This window comes from Mus musculus, chromosome 19 (assembly GCF_000001635.26).
Source record: "Mus musculus strain C57BL/6J chromosome 19, GRCm38.p6 C57BL/6J".
NCBI classification, from domain to species: Eukaryota; Metazoa; Chordata; class Mammalia; order Rodentia; family Muridae; genus Mus; species Mus musculus.
Genome location: NC_000085.6, coordinates 8,929,572 through 8,952,628, shown reverse-complemented (window position 1 = coordinate 8,952,628; position 23,057 = coordinate 8,929,572). Strand labels below are relative to the sequence as shown.

The 23,057-nt window shown below is 51.1% G+C and overlaps 2 protein-coding genes and 1 long non-coding RNA gene across 7 annotated transcripts; 1 reads left to right on the top strand and 2 right to left on the bottom strand.

Annotated features, from left to right (window-relative positions):
- Positions 1 to 328: 328 nt before the first annotated feature.
- On the bottom strand, positions 329 to 10,709 carry Mta2 (metastasis-associated gene family, member 2). 3 transcript variants are annotated; one of them, NM_011842.3, is made up of 18 exons: positions 10,247 to 10,709; positions 9,097 to 9,164; positions 8,523 to 8,616; positions 6,756 to 6,873; positions 6,560 to 6,623; positions 6,245 to 6,362; positions 5,879 to 5,981; positions 5,493 to 5,592; positions 5,189 to 5,377; positions 5,030 to 5,104; positions 4,844 to 4,902; positions 4,507 to 4,604; positions 4,233 to 4,372; positions 3,450 to 3,678; positions 2,240 to 2,329; positions 1,599 to 1,717; positions 1,345 to 1,493; positions 329 to 1,139 (listed from the first exon to the last, which is right to left on the bottom strand). In NM_011842.3, exons 1-18 carry the CDS (start codon positions 10,272 to 10,274, stop codon positions 974 to 976), a joined length of 2,007 nt encoding a protein of 668 aa, NP_035972.3. In that variant the 5' UTR covers positions 10,275 to 10,709; the 3' UTR covers positions 329 to 973. The 3 variants fall into 3 exon arrangements, with proteins under 3 accessions (NP_035972.3, XP_030106793.1, XP_030106792.1); XM_030250933.1 differs by lacking the exon at positions 10,247 to 10,709 and adding an exon at positions 9,597 to 10,156 and having other exon boundaries at positions 330 to 1,139; XM_030250932.1 differs by lacking the exon at positions 10,247 to 10,709 and adding an exon at positions 9,910 to 10,156 and having other exon boundaries at positions 330 to 1,139.
- On the top strand, positions 10,239 to 16,566 carry Gm10353 (predicted gene 10353). The gene is made up of 4 exons (NR_165499.1): positions 10,239 to 11,977; positions 14,080 to 14,183; positions 15,330 to 15,517; positions 15,823 to 16,566. It is a non-coding gene; the product is annotated as a predicted gene 10353 (long non-coding RNA).
- Positions 11,047 to 22,966, bottom strand: Eml3 (echinoderm microtubule associated protein like 3). Of its 3 annotated transcripts, none has more exons than NM_001374671.1 (22): positions 22,677 to 22,966; positions 21,659 to 21,830; positions 21,325 to 21,582; positions 21,126 to 21,239; positions 19,320 to 19,387; positions 19,083 to 19,206; positions 18,689 to 18,859; positions 18,473 to 18,542; positions 18,277 to 18,387; positions 17,583 to 17,678; positions 16,170 to 16,325; positions 15,869 to 16,010; positions 15,349 to 15,500; positions 15,142 to 15,267; positions 14,935 to 15,066; positions 14,100 to 14,167; positions 13,513 to 13,601; positions 13,344 to 13,441; positions 13,125 to 13,212; positions 11,952 to 12,050; positions 11,596 to 11,726; positions 11,047 to 11,499 (listed from the first exon to the last, which is right to left on the bottom strand). In NM_001374671.1, exons 1-22 carry the CDS (start codon positions 22,696 to 22,698, stop codon positions 11,296 to 11,298), a joined length of 2,691 nt encoding a protein of 896 aa, NP_001361600.1. In that variant the 5' UTR covers positions 22,699 to 22,966; the 3' UTR covers positions 11,047 to 11,295. The 3 variants fall into 3 exon arrangements, with proteins under 3 accessions (NP_001361600.1, NP_659121.1, XP_030106738.1); NM_144872.1 differs by having other exon boundaries at positions 21,325 to 21,585; positions 22,677 to 22,935; XM_030250878.1 differs by lacking the exons at positions 11,047 to 11,499; positions 11,596 to 11,726; positions 11,952 to 12,050; positions 13,125 to 13,212; positions 13,344 to 13,441 and having other exon boundaries at positions 13,448 to 13,601; positions 19,320 to 19,434; positions 21,122 to 21,239; positions 21,325 to 21,585; positions 22,677 to 22,757.
- Positions 22,967 to 23,057: the final 91 nt, after the last annotated feature.

Sequence of the window (23,057 nt, the reverse complement as noted above, 5' to 3'; positions counted from 1 at the left end):
CCTGGCATCCAAAGGACAAGTAGGTAACAGGCAGACATCCTCACACCCTTCTGTGGAGACGGAGAGCCCTTAGAGCTCGGAACAAATCTAGACCAAGATAATGCTTGCACTTCAGCCCCAATGGGAGAAGCTCGAGTCCCACAAGAAGGCTAGCTGGCACAGACTTCCTCCCAGTCCGGCTGCATGTCTCAGAAAGCTGCTCCTAGACCAAGCACCATCTGTACCTCCTTCATTGTCCTTTGTCCTCTATTTTCCCTCTCAAAAACACCCCCAAAACAAAAATGCAGCGCACGCGCGCGCACACACACACAGAATAGCTGAGCCTGGAGGAGCTGAAGAAAACAGCTTTTTATTTGTCACTGTAAGAACCAATTACAGAATCTGAGGTTAAAAAACAGACAAAAGATCTTTATTTCTGAGAATTGGCATATAAAAGGCAGAGGGAGAAAGGGGAGGGAAGAAAGAGTGAGCATGGGCTGGGGTTGACGCCATCTTAGGGCTCTCAAATTCCAATTAGGAAAGTCCGGACACCGGACAGTAAGAGTAACCCCCCATTAGAAAATAAGGAAAAATGAGACATGGCAGTGTACTTCCCTTCCCCTGCCAGGGACTAACACCTGATATGTTTACTCTTCCCCTCCTCCATCCCTTTTACAAAGGGAGGTTCATTTTTAAAAAATTAAAAAACCCTCCCCCCCAACTGTCCAAACCACCTGTGGGTCCCAGGCCCCAAATAGGGTAGGTACACACACAGGCAAGTTCCTATAGGCTGTGAAGCCCAAAAAGGGACGTTACTGGCAGTTACAGGCAGTAACTAACACCAGAGGGTGTCCAACCCCTGCAAGGACACACACACACCAGGGTCAACCCTCCCTCACTCCTTACTCCCTTTGATACCAAAAGGAATGAAGATTTGTATGTCCTGGGCACCCACCCCTCTACCTCTCATCCCACCTCCCTTCCCCTAAGATGCTCAATCCTCCAGGACAATGGGCTCATTGGTGCTGGCAGGATGTGAAGAAGCGGGCAGAGGAACTGGGGGCCGCACTGTCATCAGCGTTGGTTTCACCTTCAGGGGTAGGTTGGGCCTTCGGGCCGCTCGGCGCATTTCCAGGTGAGTTAGAGCTTTCCTTAAAGCCCTGGCCAAAAAGAGCAAGACAGAAACAGGAAAGCTTGATGAGCATCAAGACTCAACCAGGTTCAGCTCCACAACGCCCTCTACAGTTCTACCCTCTGGTACCCACATTCTCTTGTGCACCTATCTTTCTCAGATACGCCTACTTCCAATGCTGGACAACTTGGATTGCCAGCCTCTCAGCCCCTCATGGTGGACTCCCTCCCTACCTGGTGTCCTTTGTGGCCACAAATACCACTGGATTGGGAGCATCAGCAGGGTTTAGTTTCTGACGCTTGGCTGCTGGCTGTGAGCTTGAACGAATCCCTGAAGCCAGAGGCCTTCCATTGGCAGAGAAGGGGACCCCTGCCCCTGCCATCTGGAAAAGGATGGGGTACATAATGAAGGAACTACCTTCCTTAGACTCCTATTAGAAACAAAAGCCCACCCTGTTCAGCTTTCCCAACCCACTCTGTCAACTCACAGTCTCATAGGAACGTTTCACCATAATGCCCCCCAGGCCTCGATTCTGGGTCAGCTGGTTTCTGTTGATTGGTGTCTTGGTACCCCGAGGTGTTTTTGGTTTCAGAGGTGCCTGAGCCACTGTCAGTAGAGGGAGAAGGGGGATGAAATAGAAAATGTTCCCACTTTCCTTGCCTATGTAGTTTCATTACCATTCTTTCCTCCCTCTCTACCCTGACCAGTTGTTTACTCTAATGGCCTAAAGATTAATAATGGAGAAAATGGCCTATCAAGCTACTTAACCTTATTTAAAAACACATTATGCTTTCAGATCAGAAAATACGTATATAAAGCCACTTCTGTGCCAGAGATGGAGCTCAACGGTAAACCACTAAACCAGAACATATGAGGTTCTGGGTTTTGATCTACAGCACCACCACAAAAAACAATAACAAGAAGGATCATCATAATAATAAGCACACACAAAAGCTCTAAGTTGTGTGGACTCAGTGTCAAAGAAAAACTCTGGGGAAGAAGACTTAAGATAGTAAAATTTAGCTGTCAGCCTGACTGAAGAAAAGACTCTTAGAGAGGCTGGCACCACCCCAACTGTCTCTCCACCTTCCACCCACCCTGGATTGGGTGTAGTTCCCCATCTCATACCCAGATCTTTGACGATAGTTGCCAAGGGCAGCCGCACCAGAGGGTGAATTTTCAGTGGCGTCTTGGCAGCCTTAGGAAGTCGGATCGAGCCTGGAGAAGAGAGGAAGGCTCTGGGTACTCTGCAGTGAGAGGGGAACCCCTGGGTACTCTGCAGTGAGAGGGGAGCCCCTGGGTACTCTGCAGTGAGAAGGGAACCCCTGGGTACTCTGCAGTGAGAGGGGAACCCCTGGGTACTCTGCAGTGAGAGGGGAACCCCTGGGTACTCTGCAGTGAGAGGGGAACCCCTGGGTCCTCTGCAGTGAGAGGGGAGCCCCTGAGTACTCTGCAGTGAGAGGGGAGCCCCTGGGTACTCTGCAGTGAGAGGGGAGCCCCTGGGTACTCTGCAGTGAGAGGGGAACCCCTGGGTACTCTGCAGTGAGAGGGGAACCCCTGGGTCCTCTGCAGTGAGAGGGGAACCCCTGGGTCCTCTGCAGTGAGAGGGGAACCCCTGGGTACTCTGCAGTGAGAGGGGAGCCCCTGGGTACTCTGCAGTGAGAGGGGAGCCCCTGAGTACTCTGCAGTGAGAGGAGAGCCCCTGGGTACTCTGCAGTGAGAGGGGAGCCCCTGGGTACTCTGCAGTGAGAGGGGAGCCCCTGGGTACTCTGCAGTGAGAGGGGAGCCCCTGGGTACTCTGCAGTGAGAGGGGAGCCCCTGGGTACTCTGCAGTAAGGGGAAGCCTCTAGGCACTCTGCAGTGAGAGGGGAGCCCCTGGGTACTCTGCAGTGAGAGGGGAGCCCCTGGGTACTCTGCAGTGAGAGGGGAGCCCCTGGGTACTCTGCAGTTTTGTTTTGGTGTTTTGAAATGGTCCTACTGTGAAGTACCAGCTGGCCTAGAACTATTATTGTCCTGACTCCACCCCTCCAATGCTTGGGTTATACGCATGCCTAGCCTTGGTTTTTGAGACTGGGTCCTAGTAAGTAATCCAGGCTAGCCCAGAGCTCATTACATAGCCCAGTCTAATAGGACCTAGGTAGCTATATCCTGTCTCAGCCTGAGGGCTTACATTCTAGGCATGCACCACCAGACATGGCAAATCAAAGTTTCTGAAGGAACTTCACTGTTCTCTTCTGTGGCCAAGATCTCTAAACACCCGCTGTGGCCTAGTATCCCTACAGTCACTGGGCTCTGGCCAGAGCAACTTTGGACTCATTGCTAGTACTCCAGTCCTTACACTCTGCCTTGATGGCATTGGCATTGATAGGTGCATAGGGTCTTCGGGCAGCCCTCCTTGGCTGTAATAGATCTCGGCACATTCGTCTGGCTAGACGAGTTAGCTTTGTGGTCTGGAGCAAGAAAGTTTGCCTGTTCTTAGCCAGCAACTTGGCCCGGTTAGCACTGGTTGTATAGGGGGAGAGACTTTGGGCTTCAGGTCTGGATAAATGACCTCTTGAGTGTGGCTCCTAGAGGAATGACATATGAAAAAGAGAAATCAACAGTGCAATTCTGTCCTCTGTCTCCTGCAGACAGCCAACTGTTTCTACCTGACCTCTTCAGTGAAACCCCGCCCAACCATCCTGGCTTCCCAATACTTAGCAGGTGCTCCTACGCATTTGAGTGTCTCCATGGAAGAAGAGGTCAAAGGTTTTCTGGCCTTTGCCTAAAGCACTCATAGGACCACTACTCTCCCCATCCCCACGTGTTCTTGCAGTTATTCTTTTTTGTTTGTTTGTTTTTTCGAGACAGGGTTTCTCTGTGTAGCCCTGGCTGTCCTGGAACTCACTTTGTAGACCAGGCTGGCCTCAAACTCAGAAATTCGCCTGCCTCTGCCTCCCGAGTGCTGGGATTAAAGGCGTGCGCCACCACGCCTGGCATCAGTGATTCTTTTCTATTTGTTGAGACAATATCTAAGTATGTAGCCCCAGCTAACCTGGAGCTTGCTTTGTATACCAGACTGGCCTCTAACTCACCCACCTGCCTCAGTCACCATGCCAAGTTCCCACCCACTGATTCTTACTGTGGTGCCCCGAGCAGCCCCTTCAAGTTGGGTAGGGGTCTTCAGTCCCCCGTATTTCTTCCAATAAATCCAACAGGAAGCACAAAGTCGGCACTGCATGTTAGGGGGTCCCCAGGCATACCACTGGGCAGACTGTGTGGCTACAAGAGTAGAGAGAGAAGGGAAATTTGCTGGCAGGAAATATGCCACCCAAGATCCTCAAATTCCCAGGACAGAGAATAAGCCACCCTAGGACCACCTATCCCCAGCAACCCTGTCCCCCCTTGGAACTCACTGTGGCAGCTCTCACAAGTCAGGCCCTTCTGGAATCCAGCCCCATTCATGCCAGGTTTTGAACCCACAGAAATGATCTGGTTAGGGTTTGGCTTGGTACTAATGAACGAAACAAGAGGAGAAGACAGAAGCTAGTTAAGAAAACAACCCACTTGTGTCTCTCTTACCACCACTTTACTTTCTATTTCCGACTCTCTGGAGTTCTGGGGATTAAGCCTACAGCCTTGTGCATACTAAGCCCATGCTTCTCACTGAGCTACAGCTTCTACAATTGCTTCTGCTTCCTGGTTACCCCCAATCATTAAGGAAGACACCATCTCCCTTTCTGCCACACTTACTAAGTGGGGATGTAGACCTGTTTCAGTTTGCTGTCTGCTTCAGCAGCTTTCAATCTTTTCTGTAAGAAGGAGAAAAACAGAAAGAAATTCAGAGCATCTCAGTACAAATTGAAATCAAACAAAAGAAACAGCAGAGAGGTAAGCAGATAGCCTCTGGTCCAGCCTCCCAGCCAGCCTGACCCATACCTGCTGAATATACCGGTCTGTGGTTTTCCACATGTAATAAAACTGGACTATGCTTGCAAGTGACTTCCAGGGTAGCTAAAAAGAACAGCAAACAGGATGAGATGGCATGTGATCCTAGCTCCATCGTCGTTCTCCCTCCTCCTAGTCCTGTTCACTTACAAAGTCCTGGCGGATATCATTGAAATCCTTCCCGTACTTCTCCAGAGCCTCTTCAAACAGCATGGCTTCAGAAGCAGACCATTCCTCCATCTCATCCCGACAGAGCACCGGGCCTCCCTGTGGTACTAGGGTTGACATAGCCTTGGCCAAGTCATAGCCATTCCTTTGCAAGGTATCCATGGCATGGAACTACCAAAAATATAGAACAAAGCTAAGGACTTGCTACTCTTTAAGCACCTTCTTCAGGACTCCCGCCCTCCTCTCCTGCCTCAACACGCCCAACTATCTATCAGCTGGCACTTACCAGAGTGATATCTCGGGACGCAGCAGCTGCACTCATGTGCAAGCTTGGCTGCCGAATTGAGCTGCTGCAGTCTAGGGCTCTCGCGAAGGTTCCCACAGCTCTAAAGAGAGATTGAGAAGTCAAGAAGGGTTCTCCCCTTCAAAATTCAAGCAGGTTCAGGAACTAATTAGAAAAAGAAAATGCCCAGGCCTAAAACAAAGCCCACTTTAAAAAAAAAAAAAAAGAAAGAAAGAAAGAGAGAGAGAGAGAGAGAGAGAGAGAGAGAGAAAGAAAGAAAGAAAGAAAGAAAGAAAGAAAGAAAGAAAGAAAGAAAGAAAGAAATTGGATGAGACGCAGAACTCAGTCCATTCCTCCCCAGCCCACCTTCCTGATCCACCCACCCTCACCGGGCCACCACGAGAAACTGATCAATCTGCCGGTCTGTGAGAGGGTTGTCTGGGTCCCAGACTTTCATCTCCATCTTCTGTTGGTTTCGATTATCTGATTCTCCTGAGGAAACAACAGAATCACCACGGAGGGAGAGAGGGAAATAACTCATAGTCACTCACAATGGCTCTTTTTCCTCTGCTCTGCTTGGAGTCTATCAGACCTCAGAACTCCCCTCCCAGCTGTGCCCACTTGTCTCTCTCATGTTCCTAAGTCTCACCCTGTCAGAGCCACAACACAACACCTAGCAGATTCCACACTGGTACCCCAAATCAAGCTATCAACAGAAACTTTCATGTTCAAGCACTTCTTGTTCTGTTGCTTACCCTCTGCCAAACGATCTGGGATCTCAGCTTGGAATTTGCAACCAACTCTGATCTCCCCTTGATCAGCCAGAAGTGTCTTCTGCACAGGATCAAACACCAGTGAGTAAAAAAAGCAGTCCTGAAGAGGAAGAGAGGAGGTTAGTGGGAAGGAATCTGCATGGACAGTAAGGTCTCTCCAGACACAGACACACACAGACACACAGACACACACACACACACACACACACGGCTGTGAGGTCCGTGGCCCCTTTACCACCTCACTTGCCTTTAGGGGCAACATTCTCTCACCTCCCTCTTATCCCAACAGCTCCTCACCTCCTTGTCTAGATACTGGTTTAAGATGTCTGTCTCGTTCAAGAGAGTCACGCTGCACTTCCCCCTAAGAAAAAGGACAAACCCAAAAGTCCTGGATGAGCAGCCCTCCTTACCTGCCATCTCCAATACACCACCCCCTTCTCTCCATCTTCTAAACAAGGGCACATAGACCACAGTGACCCTGATCGTCCTATACCTTATGTGGGTGGCTGGTAATGATTCAAACTGCCGAGAAAGAAAAAGCTCTCGGTGCTTCAGTTGATGTCTCTGCTGCTCGGAGACCCCTGGCTGTTTTGATTCCTCCTCAAACTCCCCTAGAATAGTGAGGAAAAACCAAGTCATAAACTAATTCAGAAACAGGTACCTTAGCCAGCTAGCTAGTCTGGTAAAGGAGAGCCTACCTCAGCTGCTGCCCAGCACTGCTTTCCTCGGGCAGCTCACTCTTATCCTACCAGCCCCCCCTTTCGGCCTTACACCTCAGTGTAGATGTTCCATCCTCTCTTTAATTCCGTCAAAGGAATTATCCCATCCTTATACTGTGAGAGTATAAGGATACCACAGAAATGCACCCAACCCTAGCTGCCAACACGCAGAAAGCACAAACAGAGCCATAATACAGTGTGACATCATATTTAGCTCTTTCTTGCACAACCAGTCCGAGGTCCTAAAATCCAGTTAAGAAGAAGTAAAAATAGCACACATGGTCGCTGTTTATTTACCAGCTCCTCTTCATACTTCAGGACTCCTTGCTGTGTCTGAAACATCACATGCAACCTAATGCTCCTTCTCTTTCTACTTGGCTAATAATAGTTTGTGGGCTTTCAAGAAGGGCAACTCTGAAACCAGTGCCAACACCTTCCTCACCAAGAGGCACCAAGAGGCCTGCACTGAAATCTCCGTAGAAACAGTTAACCTGGCTAAGTGCCAACCAAAGTAGAAGACAGAAACCTCAGGCACATGCTCATCGGTGCATTGTTCCCCTGAAAAATGGGGGTACAGATTTGGGGTGGGGGTGTCCGTGTCTCTCTGTGCTCTAGGAAAACCCAGAGGTAGGGCAAAAAGAACCACACCCCTACCCCTTCTGATTGGATAAGGCCAAGGTCAGCCCCTGCCAGATGGAGCCGGAAACCCCAAAGGGCCAGGAAACTTGGTAGGCCCAGTTCATTAACCCTTTCATGACTGCAGCCTGAAAAAGAATCTAGGAGGGAAAAAGGGAGTTAAAAGAAAACTAAGTGATGCGGGTAGTGCTGGCACACGCCTTTAATCCCAGCACCAGGGAGGCAGAGGCAGGTAGATTTCTATGTTCAAGGCCAGCCTGATTTACAGAGTGAGTTCCAGGACAGCCAGGGCTACACAGAGAAACCCTGACAAAGAAAAAAAAAAAAAAAAAAGGAAAGAAAAAAGATAAAACTAAGTGAAAAAAAATTACAATATAAAGATCATAGAGAAAATGCAGACAAAGCAAAAATAAGTAAAAATGACACTAACTGGAATGGAGAGGAAAAATGGTGAAGGCAGGGAAGTCCAAGAGAACTGCTCCTAGCTTATCATCTCTATTAATGTTTTGGCATCGCCTCCAGACTACAGCATAAGCCTCTCTGTTATGCAGACTTCTCAAAACAGTATCTTCCTCTTCACCTTGGCCATCACTCACTAACCACTGTCCCAAAGTACCCAAAATGTCCCCGAGTGCCTGCTTCTCTAAAGCTCTTTTCATTTCCTATCTAAATATCTCTCCACTCACACACATAAGCCTCATTTTGGCTTTCCTTATCATGGTCTGCCCGCCCTGCTTCCAACCCCAACGTGTAACAACAGGCCTCCCTCCGCAGACCAGGCACTTCCCACCCCCCCCCAAACTCACACCCTCCCTTGGGCATGCTGCCAGGGGAAACACCTGCAGGAACATGTCTAGTCCTCAGATCCTGGGGAAGGGAGATGGGTAAGGAATGAAGACACTCACGAGCATTACTGTCAGCCAAGCTGTTGAGGCTACTAGAAATATCCCTTCGCCGGAAAAGACAGACAACCTTTGCTTCCACATTTCCATTTGCAGTCTAAAGGAGGGAGAAAAACCGAGAAGGAAAATTGGCCATTTGAAAGTGGAGATGCATGCCGGGTGTGGTGGTGCACGCCTTTAATCCCAGTACTCGGGAGGCAGAGGCAGACGGATTTCTGAGTTCAAGGCCAGCCTGGTCTACAAAATGAGTTCCAGGACAGCCAGGGCTACACAGAGAAACCCTGTCTCAAAACAAAACAAAACAACAACAACAACAAAAGAAAGTGGAGGTGCTGGGGGGAGGTGGGGGAGTGGAAGTGCGCAGAGTCAAAAGCAATATCTCCTTAAGGGTCTAAGTAGAAGAGCTAGAAAAACTTAGCAGTAAAGACTTAATACTCAAAGATAATTTCAGAACCAATGAAAAGGGTCTCCATGAGTTTAAGATCAGCCTGGTCTACACAGCAAGTTCCAGGCAGCCAAGGTTACATAATAGAGAGACCCTGTATCATTAAAAAAAAAAAAAACCAACTCCACTCACCTTATTGAGCTCCTCAATCCGTCTAACCAGGTAAGGATTGCTGGAGGAGTTCTCAAAATAGACGTAATCTGTAGGAGGTGGGGAAGAAACAAGAGGATCAGAGGAGAGGGCACCCAGATGAAAAAGTCGCTCTGTGTGGACCAAAATGAGACAAAATTCTAGATAGAGATGAAGTGGAGATGAGCAAGAGGAGAGAGTTAAGAAAATAAGTACTAGTCATTAGCTGGACAGTGGTGGCATATGCGTTTAATCCCAGCAGTCTGGGAGACCAAAGCAGGCTCTTGGTTCAAAGCCAGCCAAGTCTACAGCTCAAGTTCCAGGACAGCCAGGGTTACACAGAGAAACCTTGTCTCAAAAGAAACAAGGGGGAAACCTGCCTCAAAAAGGAAATGGGGGGTGGGGGAAGAGAAGAGAGAAAAAAAGAAAAAAAAAAAAAAAAAAAAGGAAGGAAGGAAAAGAGATATTATGGAAATACTTTGCCAGGCAGTGGTGTCACACACCTTTAATTCCAGCAGTCAGGAGGCAGAGGCAGGCGGATCTCTGAGTTCGAGGACAGCCTGGTCTACAGTATGAGTCCCAGGACAGCCAAGACTACACAGAGAATAAACCTTGTCTAAAAAGAAACAAGGAAAAAAGAAGAAAAAGGAAATGAGTTTTTACCCCCTACCCCTGCAACACCCAGTTCTAAAGTCAGATCTTCACTCAAAAGTGAGACTTAAGAAACAAGAACAAGAATTTCCCTGGAGTCCATACAACTTTGCACTCAAGTTGCATCCTTGTATAGGAGAATTGAGTAAACTGTTCAGGCCCCACCTTCGCGAACGCACAAGCCGCCACAGAAAAGAAAACCCCTGCGCGCCTAGCCCCTAGCGCGGCTGGCCGGACGGTGGGTCACTCGGGCCCCTTCCAAAGCCAAGGCCACTTCCAGCCCGGCGATCCAGTCACAGGTCTCAAGAGCACCGTTACGGCTGCAGGTAAGCCTCTGCGGTAGACTCTGCGCCCGATAGCGTCGCCGCCGCGGAACCATGGCTCTTGATTCCGGTTCCGGTCGGTGCCGCGGCCCACACGACCCCAGATGTGGCTCCCCCGCGCCTGCGGACACCGAGTCTCCCTGATCCCGGCCTCAGCCTCTTCCGCTCAGGGTACTCACCTCCCACCCGGTACATGTTAGCCGCCATGGCCGTTCCCGCCGCCGCCTCCGGCCACACAAAGAGGTCCCGGAGGCTCGCGGGGGCAAAGCTCAGCTCCAGACGAAGCCCCCAGCGCGTGGCTGACGCTTCGCGGAAGTGTCGATGGGGCCCGAGCAGCCGGCACCTCTGCTCGCTCAGCCGCCGCGGCTCATCACTGCCCGCGCGACGACGACACTGCTATAGCCTCACGCCGGGACACCGAGGCCAGCTCCGGTCTACTCGGCTTCTTCCGGAACGAGCTCGATTCCTGCCTGACCGGAGTGAGGTTCCAGCTCCTAGCGTCCTCACCGAGTCCCAGCAGACGTCGTGCGGTGCCAACCGCTGGCAAGGTTTGCCCTGCCCGCGTCCGGGTTCGCCTCCTTCCGGAACACCTTCGGCCGATCCGGAGAACAAGGCCCAGCGCTCGGCTCAGGTCGGAGAGCAAGACCCCGCAGATCGGCCACTTCCGGAAGGAACTCGGCTCCTTTCGCTCAGCCGCGGCCTCGCGCTCGGTTATTTCCGTTGCAGCTCGACCCCGCCCCTGAGGGCGGTGAGGAGCCGGAATTAACTCTTTGCACTATGGGTCCTAGCAGCTCCCCGGCAGTGGCGTCGAAAGGCGCGCGCGCGCCCTCACTCTTCTTGAGGTTATTTGCAAGCCGCTTTGCCTGTTATTTGCATATTTGGTCTGAACTCCCTTTTCTCTTCCCGCCCTGCACTTTTTTCTTTCATCCTAACACAACTGGGCCCCTGAGGGGACCCGCCGCACAAAAGCACCAGGCAGTTACTTTTTTCTTTTTATTGCCCCTCACCGAGCAGAGGGTGTCGGAGCTGGGTTGCCTGGCTCAGCCAGCAAGTCTGTTGTTATTTTGTGTGCAGTGGGGTGGTTAGCCCCTCCAGAAAAATGCGCAATTGGGAATGTATGAAGTCAAAGAAAAAGCCAGCACAGGAAAAGACTGTCCTTGGTCCTAGGGGTTTTGGCCAGGGTGGGGCCAGACCACAGTACCAGAGGGACAAGACCATCCAGCATCAATCACACGTCCAGGGAGGAGGCAGGGGACAGAGAGGGCGTTCTAGATGGTGTGGCAGGAGCGGGCCCAGAGCTCCCTGCCCCCAGCACTCGCCACTGAAAGATGCTAGCATCCTTGCCACCTAAGGAGACAAGGTATGAGTCGTCGTGCGTGAACCGGACACTAGTCACATGGCTGCCATGGCCTGAGTACATACGACTTGGCGCCTAGATGAGAGAAAAAAAAAAAAAAAACAACTGGTTGCAGCAATGGCAGGGTACCAAACCTACCCACCTGGGCCCAATGGTCCCCTGAAGCCTCACCTTGGCTCGAGCACATGGGTACTGAAAGAGGTGTACTTTGCAGAAGTCGTCTGCCACAGCCACCACCCGTTCATTGTGGGAGCGGCAAAGGGAGTTGATGTCTGTCCCATCAGAGCCATCAGGCCACACACCTAACACAACAGGTGGCCTGAGTCAGGCTGCTACCACAACCTAGAGTTGCAGTGTTTCAGGTCTTCAGGTTGCCACTGCGCTCCAGACAATCCCAAGGGGCCTCCTAGCCTGGATTTGCCACTATGACCCCCACCCCGAGGTGGCACACGCCCAGGATTCTGAGGGCAGAATGGGTTCTTCCTTGTTTCCCCAGCCCTCCTAACGGATTCCAGATCCTGGCTCACCATAGACGTGGAAGCCCAGCACACAGGTATAGGTAGCCCACTCCCGGTCTCTGCTCTCATAGCGGTTCCTCAGCAGTTTGCAGCCTCCAGCCACATCCCCTAGGTGGAAATCGCCTACTCAGCCGTCATTCTTCCCTCACTTGACGACATGAACTGATCATAGGCATAGCGTCCACTATGAACCCCACTGTGTGCTTCCCAAGTTCTCACTGACTTGGCTTGGCTTTAAGTTAGGCCTGCATGATGGTGCAGATCCTTAATCCCAGTCCTAGTGGGGCAGACAGATCTCTGAGTTGGGGGCCACCCTGGTCTACAAACGCAGGTGACAGAGGGAACCCTGTCTCAGAAACAGAGAATGTAGCCTTAGACATGCCTAGAGCCTCTGGATAAAGCACTAACAGTTTCTCATCAGCTGCCCCTCCCCCACTTGCCCTAAGGAGCTATCCTAAAGCACTGTCTTCTTGGTGCAGCCGGCTTTTTCCTTTGTTTTGGTTTGTTTTGGTTTGGTTTTTTTTTTTTGGGGGGGGGGGTTGTTTTGGTTTGGTTTTTGGTTTTCCGAGACAGGGTTTCTCTGTATAGCCCTGGCTGTCCTGGAACTCACTTTGTAGACCAGGCTGGCCTTGAACTCAGAAATCCACCTGCCTCTGCCTCCCCAGTGCTGGAATTAAAGGTGTGCGCCACCACGCCTGGCCTTTCCTTTGTTTTGTATTTTGAGGCACAGTCTTCCTATGCAGCCTTGGCTGCCCTAGAACTCACTATGTAGACCAGGCTGGCCTTGAACTCATAAAGATCCAGCCACGTATCTCTGCCTCCCCAGTGCTGGGATTAATGGCATGCACCACAATGCCTGGTCCATTTTTCAACTCCCTTGAGTTCTTGTTGGAGAAGATAGAGTGTGAAACTGTAGCTTACCTACTTACCGGGTTATCCCTATGTCCAATTCCAACCTCCATTTCCCTCCACATCAGCCCCTCTGCTTGATGTTCCTCTACTACCATCAGCCCTCCTGACTAGAAACCTCCTGTCGGCACCCACATAATCTCTTAGGAGACATAATTAGGAGGATGACAAATGCAAAAACAGCATGGGCCACATAGAGAATTCTAAGCCAGCCTGATGCAAAAAAAAAAAAAAAAAAAAAAATTAAATGATCCCCATCTCCCTGCCACTCACAGTAAAGAATCTCATAATCCCCAGAATTGGACATGATGAAATTCCCATCCTTGGACCAGTCAAGGTGAGTGATAAAACTGGAGTGCCCCTGGGGAATAAGAGTCAAGAATTTGACAAGATGGCTACCATTTCCCATCCCCAGGCTAGCCCTTAATGCATCAAACCCCTGTTACTGTGCCCACAGTTAACAAATCCCACCTTCCACCCCAGCATCCTTACCATACATCTGCCAAAGCGGCTGGACTTAGTGCCACAACTGGAAACACTATAGATGTAGATCATGTTGTCATGGGAACCAATAGCCAGGTACAACCCATCTACAAAGAAACTTATTCAGATAAAGAAGAGCCAGAGCAGGACCCAGGTCCAGGGTGGGGGTGGCTCCCACCTGGGCTGTACCGGACAACTGAGAGCTGTTCATTGCCGTCAGTGACATCGGATACAATCTCTCTGGTCTCTGTGTCCAAAACCAACCACCTGAAAGGAAAAGGGAAGGAAGCAAGGAGGCAAGATGTGAGCCTACCCCCAGGGAGGCTCTGAGCAAAGAGTCAGCAAGAAGACAGAATATCAGGCTGTGGTGTCTGGAAGGAGGCTGGGGGATGGGATGAGGCTAAGGGCATAGAAGTGCTGAGGGGCTTCTGATGTCTCCTGAGAAAGAAGTCAGAAACTGCAGACCAGGCCAACCACAGAAACCTTGTGGAGTCAGTCAGCCTGGCACTTCCCTGTTCGCCCACCCACATCCACCCCTCCCAAGCCCACTGCTTCCCCATCCTGGGCTGCTACCAGACTGAAGAGTATACATGGGGAAGACTTGGTGACAGCAGGAGAGGGGAGGCCTGGGTTACAGAGAAGCACCCGAAAGGTGTGGTTCAACACTTTAGTTAGCCTTGGTCACCTCTTGTCCCTGTCCCCGTTACCAAGAACCCTTCCTAGACTTCCCTGCTTTTCTTCCTAGGAGGTCTGGCATTCTCTCACCTCCCTGTGTTCAGTCCTACAACCACAACTGCCCCACTTGGGTGGAAGTCAGCACATAAACCCGTCTCCTGGGAAGAAAAAAAGGTAAATTGAAGAAATGGTTTTTCTAAGGGGCCCATGAGATCAGGAGAGAGACTTCAGGGGGTGGGGTTGAGGAAGGGGTAGTAGAACGTACATGAAAGTATAAGCTGAAATTCTAGAGACATGAGGATTCAGATGGAAATCAAGGTGTTGGGGGAGGAAAGAGCCTAGGTCACAGTCAAAACTGAGTATTATGTAAATGTTAATTAAAGATAAAAGTTTGCCGGGCATTGGTGGCACACACCTTTAATCCCAGCGCTTGGGAGGCTGAGGCAGGTGGATTTCTGAGTTCGAGGCCAGCCTGGTCTACAGAGAGTTCCAGGACAGCCAGGGCTACACAGAGAAACCCTGTCTTGAAAAAACAAAAAAAACAGAACAAAACAAAACACACACAAAAAGAAAAAAAGAAAAGAAGATGGCTTTCTAATAAGAGAAGTTGGATGTCACTTTGTCATCTTAGTAACTTTAAAGGATCCTCCCAAGGCAACCAGAGAAAAGGAGGCATGAGAGACCTGGGATAGAGCCTAGTAAGGGGAAGAAACCGAAAGCACCTAGCAGTGCTACAGATGAACCAAAATGAGGTCTGAGGCAGCAGCAACGCCCAGGTGTCAGTCACTCTTACCAGTCTCTACAGAGTTCATATCTGAACAGCCTGTAACCACAGTACAGTCAGTTCTCCCAGACACAGAAGGAAAGGCAGGATTAGGGAGTCAGAGCACGGGTAGCGTGGCAGATCAAGGGCAGCTGACTCTACCTTTAGGTCCATGCTCCAGGCCAGTGCATGGCCTTCCCCATCCCACAGGCAGAGCTGCCGGTCATGGCCACAGGTGAGGAAGCGATTCTGGGACGGATGTGTACACAGTCCCCAGAGCTCATCAGTGTGGCCCTGCAGTAGAACAGAGTTACCACAGCTCTTCCCCAAACTCCCTTCCCTACTTGCCCTGGCTTTTAGCTTCCAAACCTGGATAACAGGGGAGAAGCCTTGAGCCAGATCTCCCCTCAGTAATGCATTCTTTGTGGTTCCCACCAGCAGCTCAGAGCCAAGCCCTTCAGCAATGGCCCTCACAGCTCCAAAGTGTTCTGGAATCTGCGGAGTAATGACAGAATGTCAAAAGCATACTGACCATTCCTCTCCCCATCCCTTCCTAGACCCCAGCGCATCTCTCACCTCTGCCTCCTGGAGGGCCACCAACCCGGGCCCCCACTGCACCAGTCGTCGGTCCCGCCCACCACCACTCAGCACTGTCCCATCCCGGCGGAGACACAGGGCAAAGATGGACCCCTCGTGAGCATGGGCCTGGGCCACGATCGTGTAGGTCTCTGTTGGTAAAGGCTAGGTAAGTCATGCTCTTAGAGAAAGGAGCAGCTTAGAGCATCACAACACAGACTAACTCTAGCTCCCAAGCACCCACAGAAGACTCTTTAAGCCTCATCATGACTACCAATTCAGCTCATAGTAATAGTGGCAAAAAAAAAAAAAAAAAAGGCCCTTTGAACTTTGAACTTTGAACCTGAGATTTAACAAATTCAAATCCCTAGCCTTCTCTCCTTTACTGTGTGGCTCCCCACCTTTCTAGACAAAGCCCCACGGAGTTCATCAGTTCTCCAGGGTAAAAGGAAACGCTCTGCTCTGTTCCCACAGAATTTCTGAGATACAAACATCCTAAATGCTAGCCCTAACCACATACCTTTGGCCCCACCCCTGCCTGGGGTCTTGGAATCTGAGACACTTCGACCCCAGGTAAGAATGTTCCCCTCGGAATCTCCAGTGAGGATGTCTCCATCAGGAAGGAAGACAAAGCAAGGGATGAACTTGGGTTTCTTGTATTTCTGGAGAGGGCAGAGGACAGGTGTCACAGGACAGATGTGGATGCTGGGGCACATTAGAATCAACACATGTCACAGGATAGCTGGGGTGCTGGGGTGCATTAGAGTCTACAGCACTTAGCCCCACTTCCCTCTCCACTGCCTCACCCATCCACACCTCACCCCAAAAACACCCTGCTTCCGGGCGAGGAGCCCATTCCCGGGAGCCCCTGTCCCACCGCTCCAGTTCCAAAAGTGGACATGCGATTTCCCACTGGTGACAATACAGCTGCTGTCACGAGGGCTGAAGCCAACAGCGAGGACTGAGTCATTTGTACTCTGAAAAAAAGAAGACACTTGATTCAGCCAATCTAAGTCCTAAGCCTGCCTTCCTCCCTCCCTCTCTCTCTCTCTCTCTCTCTCTCTCTCTCTCTCTCTCTCTCTCTCTTTTCTTTTGAGACATGGTTTCTCTGTGTAGTCCTGGCTGTCCTGGAACTCACTTTGTACACCAGGGTGGTCTCAAACTCAGAAATCCGCCTGCCTCTGCCTCAAGTGCTAGGATTAAAGATGTGCACCACCACACCCTGTTTTGGTTTGTTTCTTGTGACAGAGTGACTTGTGGTTGTCCTAGAACTGCCAGTGTAGCCGAGGATGGACTCCTGAGTCTCCTGCCTCCACTTCCCAAGTGCTAAGTTTACAGGAATGCACCAACACAAGTGGCATTTTGTTTTTTGATTTGCTGTTCTTTGTTGAGACAACTTACTCTATAGAACATCCTGCCTAGAACATCAGATCTTATTACAGATGGTTGTAAGCCACCATATGGTTGCTGGGATTTGAACTCAGGACCTTCGGAAAAACAGTTGGTGCTCTTAATCCCTGAGCCATCTCTCCAGCCCTTACTTCAGCTTTTCAAGTGCTGGAATTACAGTCATAAACCACTACAACTCTTCAATTTTTTTCCCCAAGACAGGGCTTCTCTGTATGCCTTGTTATCTTGGAACTCCCTCTGTAGACCAGGTTGACCTTGAACTCACAGAGATCCACTTGCCTCTGCCTCCTGAGTGCTGGGACTAAAGGTGTGCACCACCTCTGCACATTTACTCCTATTGCCATATTGAGATTGAGTTTAGGGCCTTGTGTGTCCTGTTATGGGCTATATCCTCAGCCTTCTTTCCTCCTGCTCAGTCTCCAGAGTAGCTGGCATGATAGCCTTATGCCACCAAAGTCTACTCTATAACTCAATCTTCCTAACAGCTGGTCTACAAAAGCCCGGAGACCTCAAGATAATTCTTCCTTCAAGGCTCTGGTTGAAAGCTGAAGGTATAGAGCAAATGGTAGAATGCCTACTGACATATTAAAGGCCCTGGTTTGACCCTCAACACTGCAGGGGGGGGGAGCTGATCCCCTAAATAATTATAGTCCCCGTTAGAACTCCTGTAGTTCCCAATGCACAGATGGAGAAACAAAAGCTGAGAGAACTGAGAGTTTGTCTGAGTCGGAAGTGTATGTATAAGTAAACCTGGAACTGTCTGTATTCCACCACTCCCACCCTACCCCAGATCCAGAAACCATCAAGCCACCTAGGTTCCTCACCTTAATCTCAGCCAGCTTCACTCCCCGGCTACAGTCCCACACTGACAGCATGTGCTCATTGGAATCATCCACCACACACAGAAAAGCACCTTGATCCTGAGGACGAGACACAGCATGTGAAGCCGGGACGTCTGTACATGCCTGCTATGAGACAGGGATCTATCACAGGTTGGGAGGGTCTCTTTCTCAGGAGAACTGGCTGTGTGAGCCCAGAACACTAGACCTTCCCCAGGCTTCCTGGTAAAATCAAAGAGTGGTGTCCTGAGCAAGAATAAGGGTCTAGCCAGATATGGTGGCACGTGCCTATAACAATTGGTGGGCAGAGACAGAAGGAGCAAGAGTTCAAAAACATCCTCATCTACATATTGAGTTACAGAGGCCAGCCGAAGGTACATGAGACCCTGCCTCAAAAACAAACAGTCGGATGTGGTGGCGCACATCTTTAATCCCAGCACTTGGGAGGCAGAGGCAGGCGGATTTCTGAGTTCCAGGCCAGCCTGGTCCACAGAGAGTTCCAGGACAGCCAGGGCTGCACAGAGAAACCCTGTCTCGAAAAAACAAAACAAAACAAAGCCAACCTGGTCTACAAACTGAGCCCCAGGACAGCTAAGGCTACACATAGAGGAACCCTGTCCCAAAAAACAAAACAACAACAAACAAACAAACAAGATCGGAAGCTTTGTGCTCAGCTCACCGCTGCTGAAAAGGCCAAGGCCCCCACACCTCGCTCAAAGGCACCCAGTCCAATCTCCTGCAGTTTTAGGAGTGTCTCTGAGTCCCAGATATGAACCACGGGCTGCAGGGGCTAGTGGAAGAGAAGGGGTCAGAACCGGGAAGAAAAGCTGACCTGTTATCTCATCCTATCTGCTCGATATTCTGCTTGACATTACCTTTCCATCCTTGTCCACTCCAGCTGTCTGTCCTGAGGCTACACGAACACCATCAGGGTGAACAGCAAGGCTAAGGAAGGGGAAGAGAACTATAGGAAAGGGGTCTCTCTCAAGACCACCCAAGAAGCAGCAAGGCAGCTGTCTTTGCTACCCTTCCCCCCGTAGACAGACCCTCTTCCTGTCAAGCCCACCAGCCCCAGACCCCAAGACCCTCACCATCGAACGCAGTCTGTGTGACCCCGGTAATGTCTCTGGCCGCCACCTCCAGGACCCCCTGGGCCTCCCCCAGGCCGGTACAGCACCACTACACAGGCAATAAAGTAGACCACCTCCCCAGAGCGCAGCACAAATAGATTAGAGCGAGAATCACGACCCCTGTACCCATAACTGTGTTGAGGGGCATGGTCAAGGAAAGGGCCAGATGAAGGACAGGAAGAGGAAGAAGGGAACATGAAAACGGCAAAGCTCCCACTTGGCATCACCATCCACATTAGGGTGGTATGGGATAATTCACAGGATTCCTTGTCCACCCCCACACAGAAAGAAACTGTAAAGAAGGAAAGGGACCCATTGTGGGCAGGGGTGATTCCCACGGAACTGAATAGGATACACCCAGTCGAGGCTCAGGGTCTCTGGGGGCGGGCCGCTGGGCAGCTCCTCAAGACTTCGGATGCCAGACGGAATGTACATGGTGATGGGACGGCCACGAAGGAACATCTTCACTGAAATGCCTTCTACAGGAAAAAGCAGGGAAATAAGCCTCCCTCCTGAAGGCCAGAGCAGCAAACCCACCGTACCTGACTAATTCCATCATGCGAGTTCTTCCCTCCACTTCTCTGTTACATACCTAAGTTATAATTGCTCCTCCGAGATCCGGGACCCCCAGGACTGGACAGAGGGTCTTTGTTCCCCCGGCTATTGAGAAGAGGTAAAAGTATAAGACCAGGATCAAGTGTCAAGACCTGAGAGAAGTGGGGACAAGATACTGACAGGAGCCGGGCATGGTGGCGCATGCCTTTAATCCCAACACTCGGGAGGCAGAAGCAGGCGGATTTCTGAGTCTACCAAGTGAGTTACAGGACAGCCAGGGCTACACAGAAAAACCCTGTCTCGAACCAAAAACAAAAAACAAAACAAAACAAAAAAAGATACTGACAGGAGGTTCCTCCCAGTCAGCCTGCTAATGTGGGGTCACTGTTAGGGCTCTAGAGAGATGGGGACTTTTAGTTGAAAGAGAGGTGGGGGGGGAAGGAAAGAAGGAAGGAAGGAAGGAAGGAAGGAAGGAAGGAGAGAGAGAGAGAAAGAGAGAGAGAGAGAAAGAAAGAAAGAATAAAAGAAAGAAAGAAAGAAAGAAAGAAAGAAAGAAAGAAAGAAAGAAAGAAAGAAAGAAAGAAAGAAAGAAGGAAGAAAGGGAAGGCAATATAAAGGTGAAACAACAGAACCATAGAACTATAGCCTGTGCCCTTTCTTCTAGGCCTCTACTGACCTTTTTATTTCCATATTTGTAAAATGAGGTCAGAATATATACCAACCTGCCTTTCAGGAATCTGGAAGGTAGGCAAAATCTCCCAAAAGGAAAGTGACAATTGAATTCCAGAGGTCACTATCACTGGATGATAAGCTAACAATAGCTCTTCAGAGAACATAGTAGAAGGTGAGAAAGGACAAGGCTGGAGTAGACCTTCAGGTCCACTAAGACAGTGACCCCACACCAGCAGGCTTCCTGGCACTAGGATGCTACAGGAGTAGGCAGAGCAGGACTCTGTAGGGAATGGGGATTGGCTGAAACTCTGAGGATAGCCACTGGGAAAGATCACCAGAGCTGCTAGGTATCTTCCCAACACTCTGGAGGCCAAGAAAGGACTATCATACCTGAGACCCTGTCCTTTTTTTTTTTTTTAATATCTTTTATTAGGTATTTTCCTCATTTACATTTCCAATGCTATCCCAAAAGTCCCCCATACCCTCCCCCGCCCTCCCCTACCCACCCACTCCCACTTTTTGGCCCTGGCGTTCCCCTGTACTGGGGCATATAAAGTTAGCAAGTCCAATGGGCCTCTCTTTCCAGTGATGGCCGACTAGGCCATCTTTTGATACATATGCAGCTAGAGTCAAGAGCTCCGGGGTACTGGTTAGTTCATAATGTTGTTCCAACTATAGGGTTGCAGATCCCTTTAGCTCCTTGGGTACTTACTCTAGCTCCTCCATTGGGGGCCCTGTGATCCATCCAATAGCTGACTGTGATGAGACCCTGTCTTAACTAACTAAATAAACTGTCATCAGAGCTTTTAGCTCCTAGAATTTTGGAAGGTATGTTGTGGTATGAAAATGTCAGCAGAACCAGAATCAGGAAAAATCGGGTCCAGAGCTTGACTCTGTGACCTGAGGCAACTGACTGCCCTCTCTGAGCCTGCTTCACCTGTGCAACAGAAAACATGAGAGACCACCTAGTCACCAAAGATGTTACAGGGCCTGAATGACATGGAGGAGAGCTGCAGCACAGGGCCCCAAACATTGCAGGAGTCCCAAGGAATGCTTTGTTTCTTTCTTCCTGTTGGGTAATGAGGTCACCTACCCCACCCAGGAATGGAGAAAGTCAAGAAGCTAAGCCTGGGATACAGCAAGTTAAAGGAGGAAGGTGAGGCTTACCCACCTCTCTGTGCTCCCTGACCGCAATAGCAGGTTAGCTGAGGAAGCTGCCTTCCTGGAGAGTTTCTGCCTGGGCCGCTCTGAGGGGGAGGAGGAGGAGGAAGAATTTCTTCGGGGCCTGGTGGGACAGAATGAAAAAGTGAAAAATCAAGCCTGTTTCTCAGATTTCCCATCCATCCTAGCTACCACCACAGGATACCTACGTGTCAGAACGCTGAAGAGGCTGCACCGGCCTGAGGATTCCTGGGGGGCCAGGGGAGCCTGCCCCACTGCTGCTGCTGCACCCTCCTTCAGACTGGGTCCCACTAGGTTCTTCACTGCCCCCCTGAAGAGCTGGAGGACCATTGCTCAGGCCAGGGGGTCCAGAGGATGGAACAATCTCCAATTCTTCTTCCGTTTGGGTGCCTCTGGTCACCAAGGAAGGGCTGCATGTAGGTGGCAGTCCTGGAGGGACTGTGATGCTGCTGAGGAGACAGCAAATTAACCTGATGCCCCAAAGTTCCCAGGAAGGCAGAATGAGTGTGCTAGCATATATACCTGTTCCTTGTCGGGGCTGATATGCCAGAGCCCTGCAGGGTTGTGGTGGAGCCATGCAGCCGCAGCAGGCGAAGGGCTTCTGCTAAAGCCGCTTTTACCAGTTCCATCTCTTCTTCCTGCACCCGAAGTCGCTGGCTCAGGGTCTGCAGGGTCTCATGAGCAGGGCCCTCACCTGGGAAAGGGGCAAGAAGCACTCAGAAAAGTGCCACTACCTGGAGGGCAGAGCTGGTTTTGTCCTCCCACCCAATGTTACAATGCAACCATTCAATAGAGCTAACCCTTTCGAGTAGTCTAAAACTCGAAAGCTCATCCAGCGGCGAGGAGGTGGACAGAGATGGTAGGGGGCCAAAGTGCCTCCTCCTAGCAGGACAGGCAATGAGCCTGGCAAAACTCTTCCTGCTGCTGTCTCAGCCTCCACAGAGACAAAGTATTATGGAATACCAGGGGGGGGGGAAACATGGAATACTGCCGAGGTACGTGGGAGCCAGAGAGAGACACAGGAGCAATACTGGTGTGGAACCGCACGCAGCCCTCTCACCCCACCAGCAAGCGCAAGTCTCTACAAATGCAAACACAGCCAACAAGCTAGAGACACAGGAAAGTGAACTGGACAGTAAAGTCAGACTGAGAGGCCGGGGTGTAAGGCACACAATCCGGTGACTGTACAGCATATCAGTGGAGAGCTGTTACAGTGTACATCCCAAGGTAAGGGTAGAAGTCCGAAATAAGAAGACCCGGAATTCCCGGGGAAGAGGCCCAGTGTGACACAGTGGTCAGGGAAACTCAGAGGGGCACAGGGAACCAAGGAGTAGAATGGCATTAAGGAAGTCCAAAATGACTGTAGCGGGTTCCTAGGAACTAGAATTGGACGACCTGAAGAACTGAGGAGGATGCTCAGAGCCCCCGAGGCGCAGGAGCACGCGAGCACGCCACTAGACAGCGGTCCAGCACTAGCAGTGCCCGTCCGGCTGGCGCTCAGGGAATCCAGGCCACGCCGGCCGCCCCGCCCCGTACTCACCGGGCCCCGCAGCCCCGTCCATCCGGCCCCCGCGTTGCTCCGAGCAGCGTCGTCGGAGGCGTCTAAGCCGCGGGGGCCATGGCTAGGGAGAGGGGAAGGAAGCACTCGAGCGCGCGCGGAGGGGAGCCGTGCCACCCCTCGGGGGCGCTGACGAGCGTGGGGGTCAGGAGTTAGAGGGGGGCGCTGTGGAACCGGTTCTTTTACTCTCTCGGGGTTAGGCTCCCGGGGTGCGGTGACGGGCCGTCCGGAGCCCCTGCGCTGCAGCACAAACAGGCGCGGGACACGGAGTCGCCAGCAAGCGCGGGAGGGAGGCGGGCCGGAGGGGGGGGGCGGGCCGCCAGGTAACCCTTCCCTGTCCGGGACCCGAGGCTCAGGCCGGAG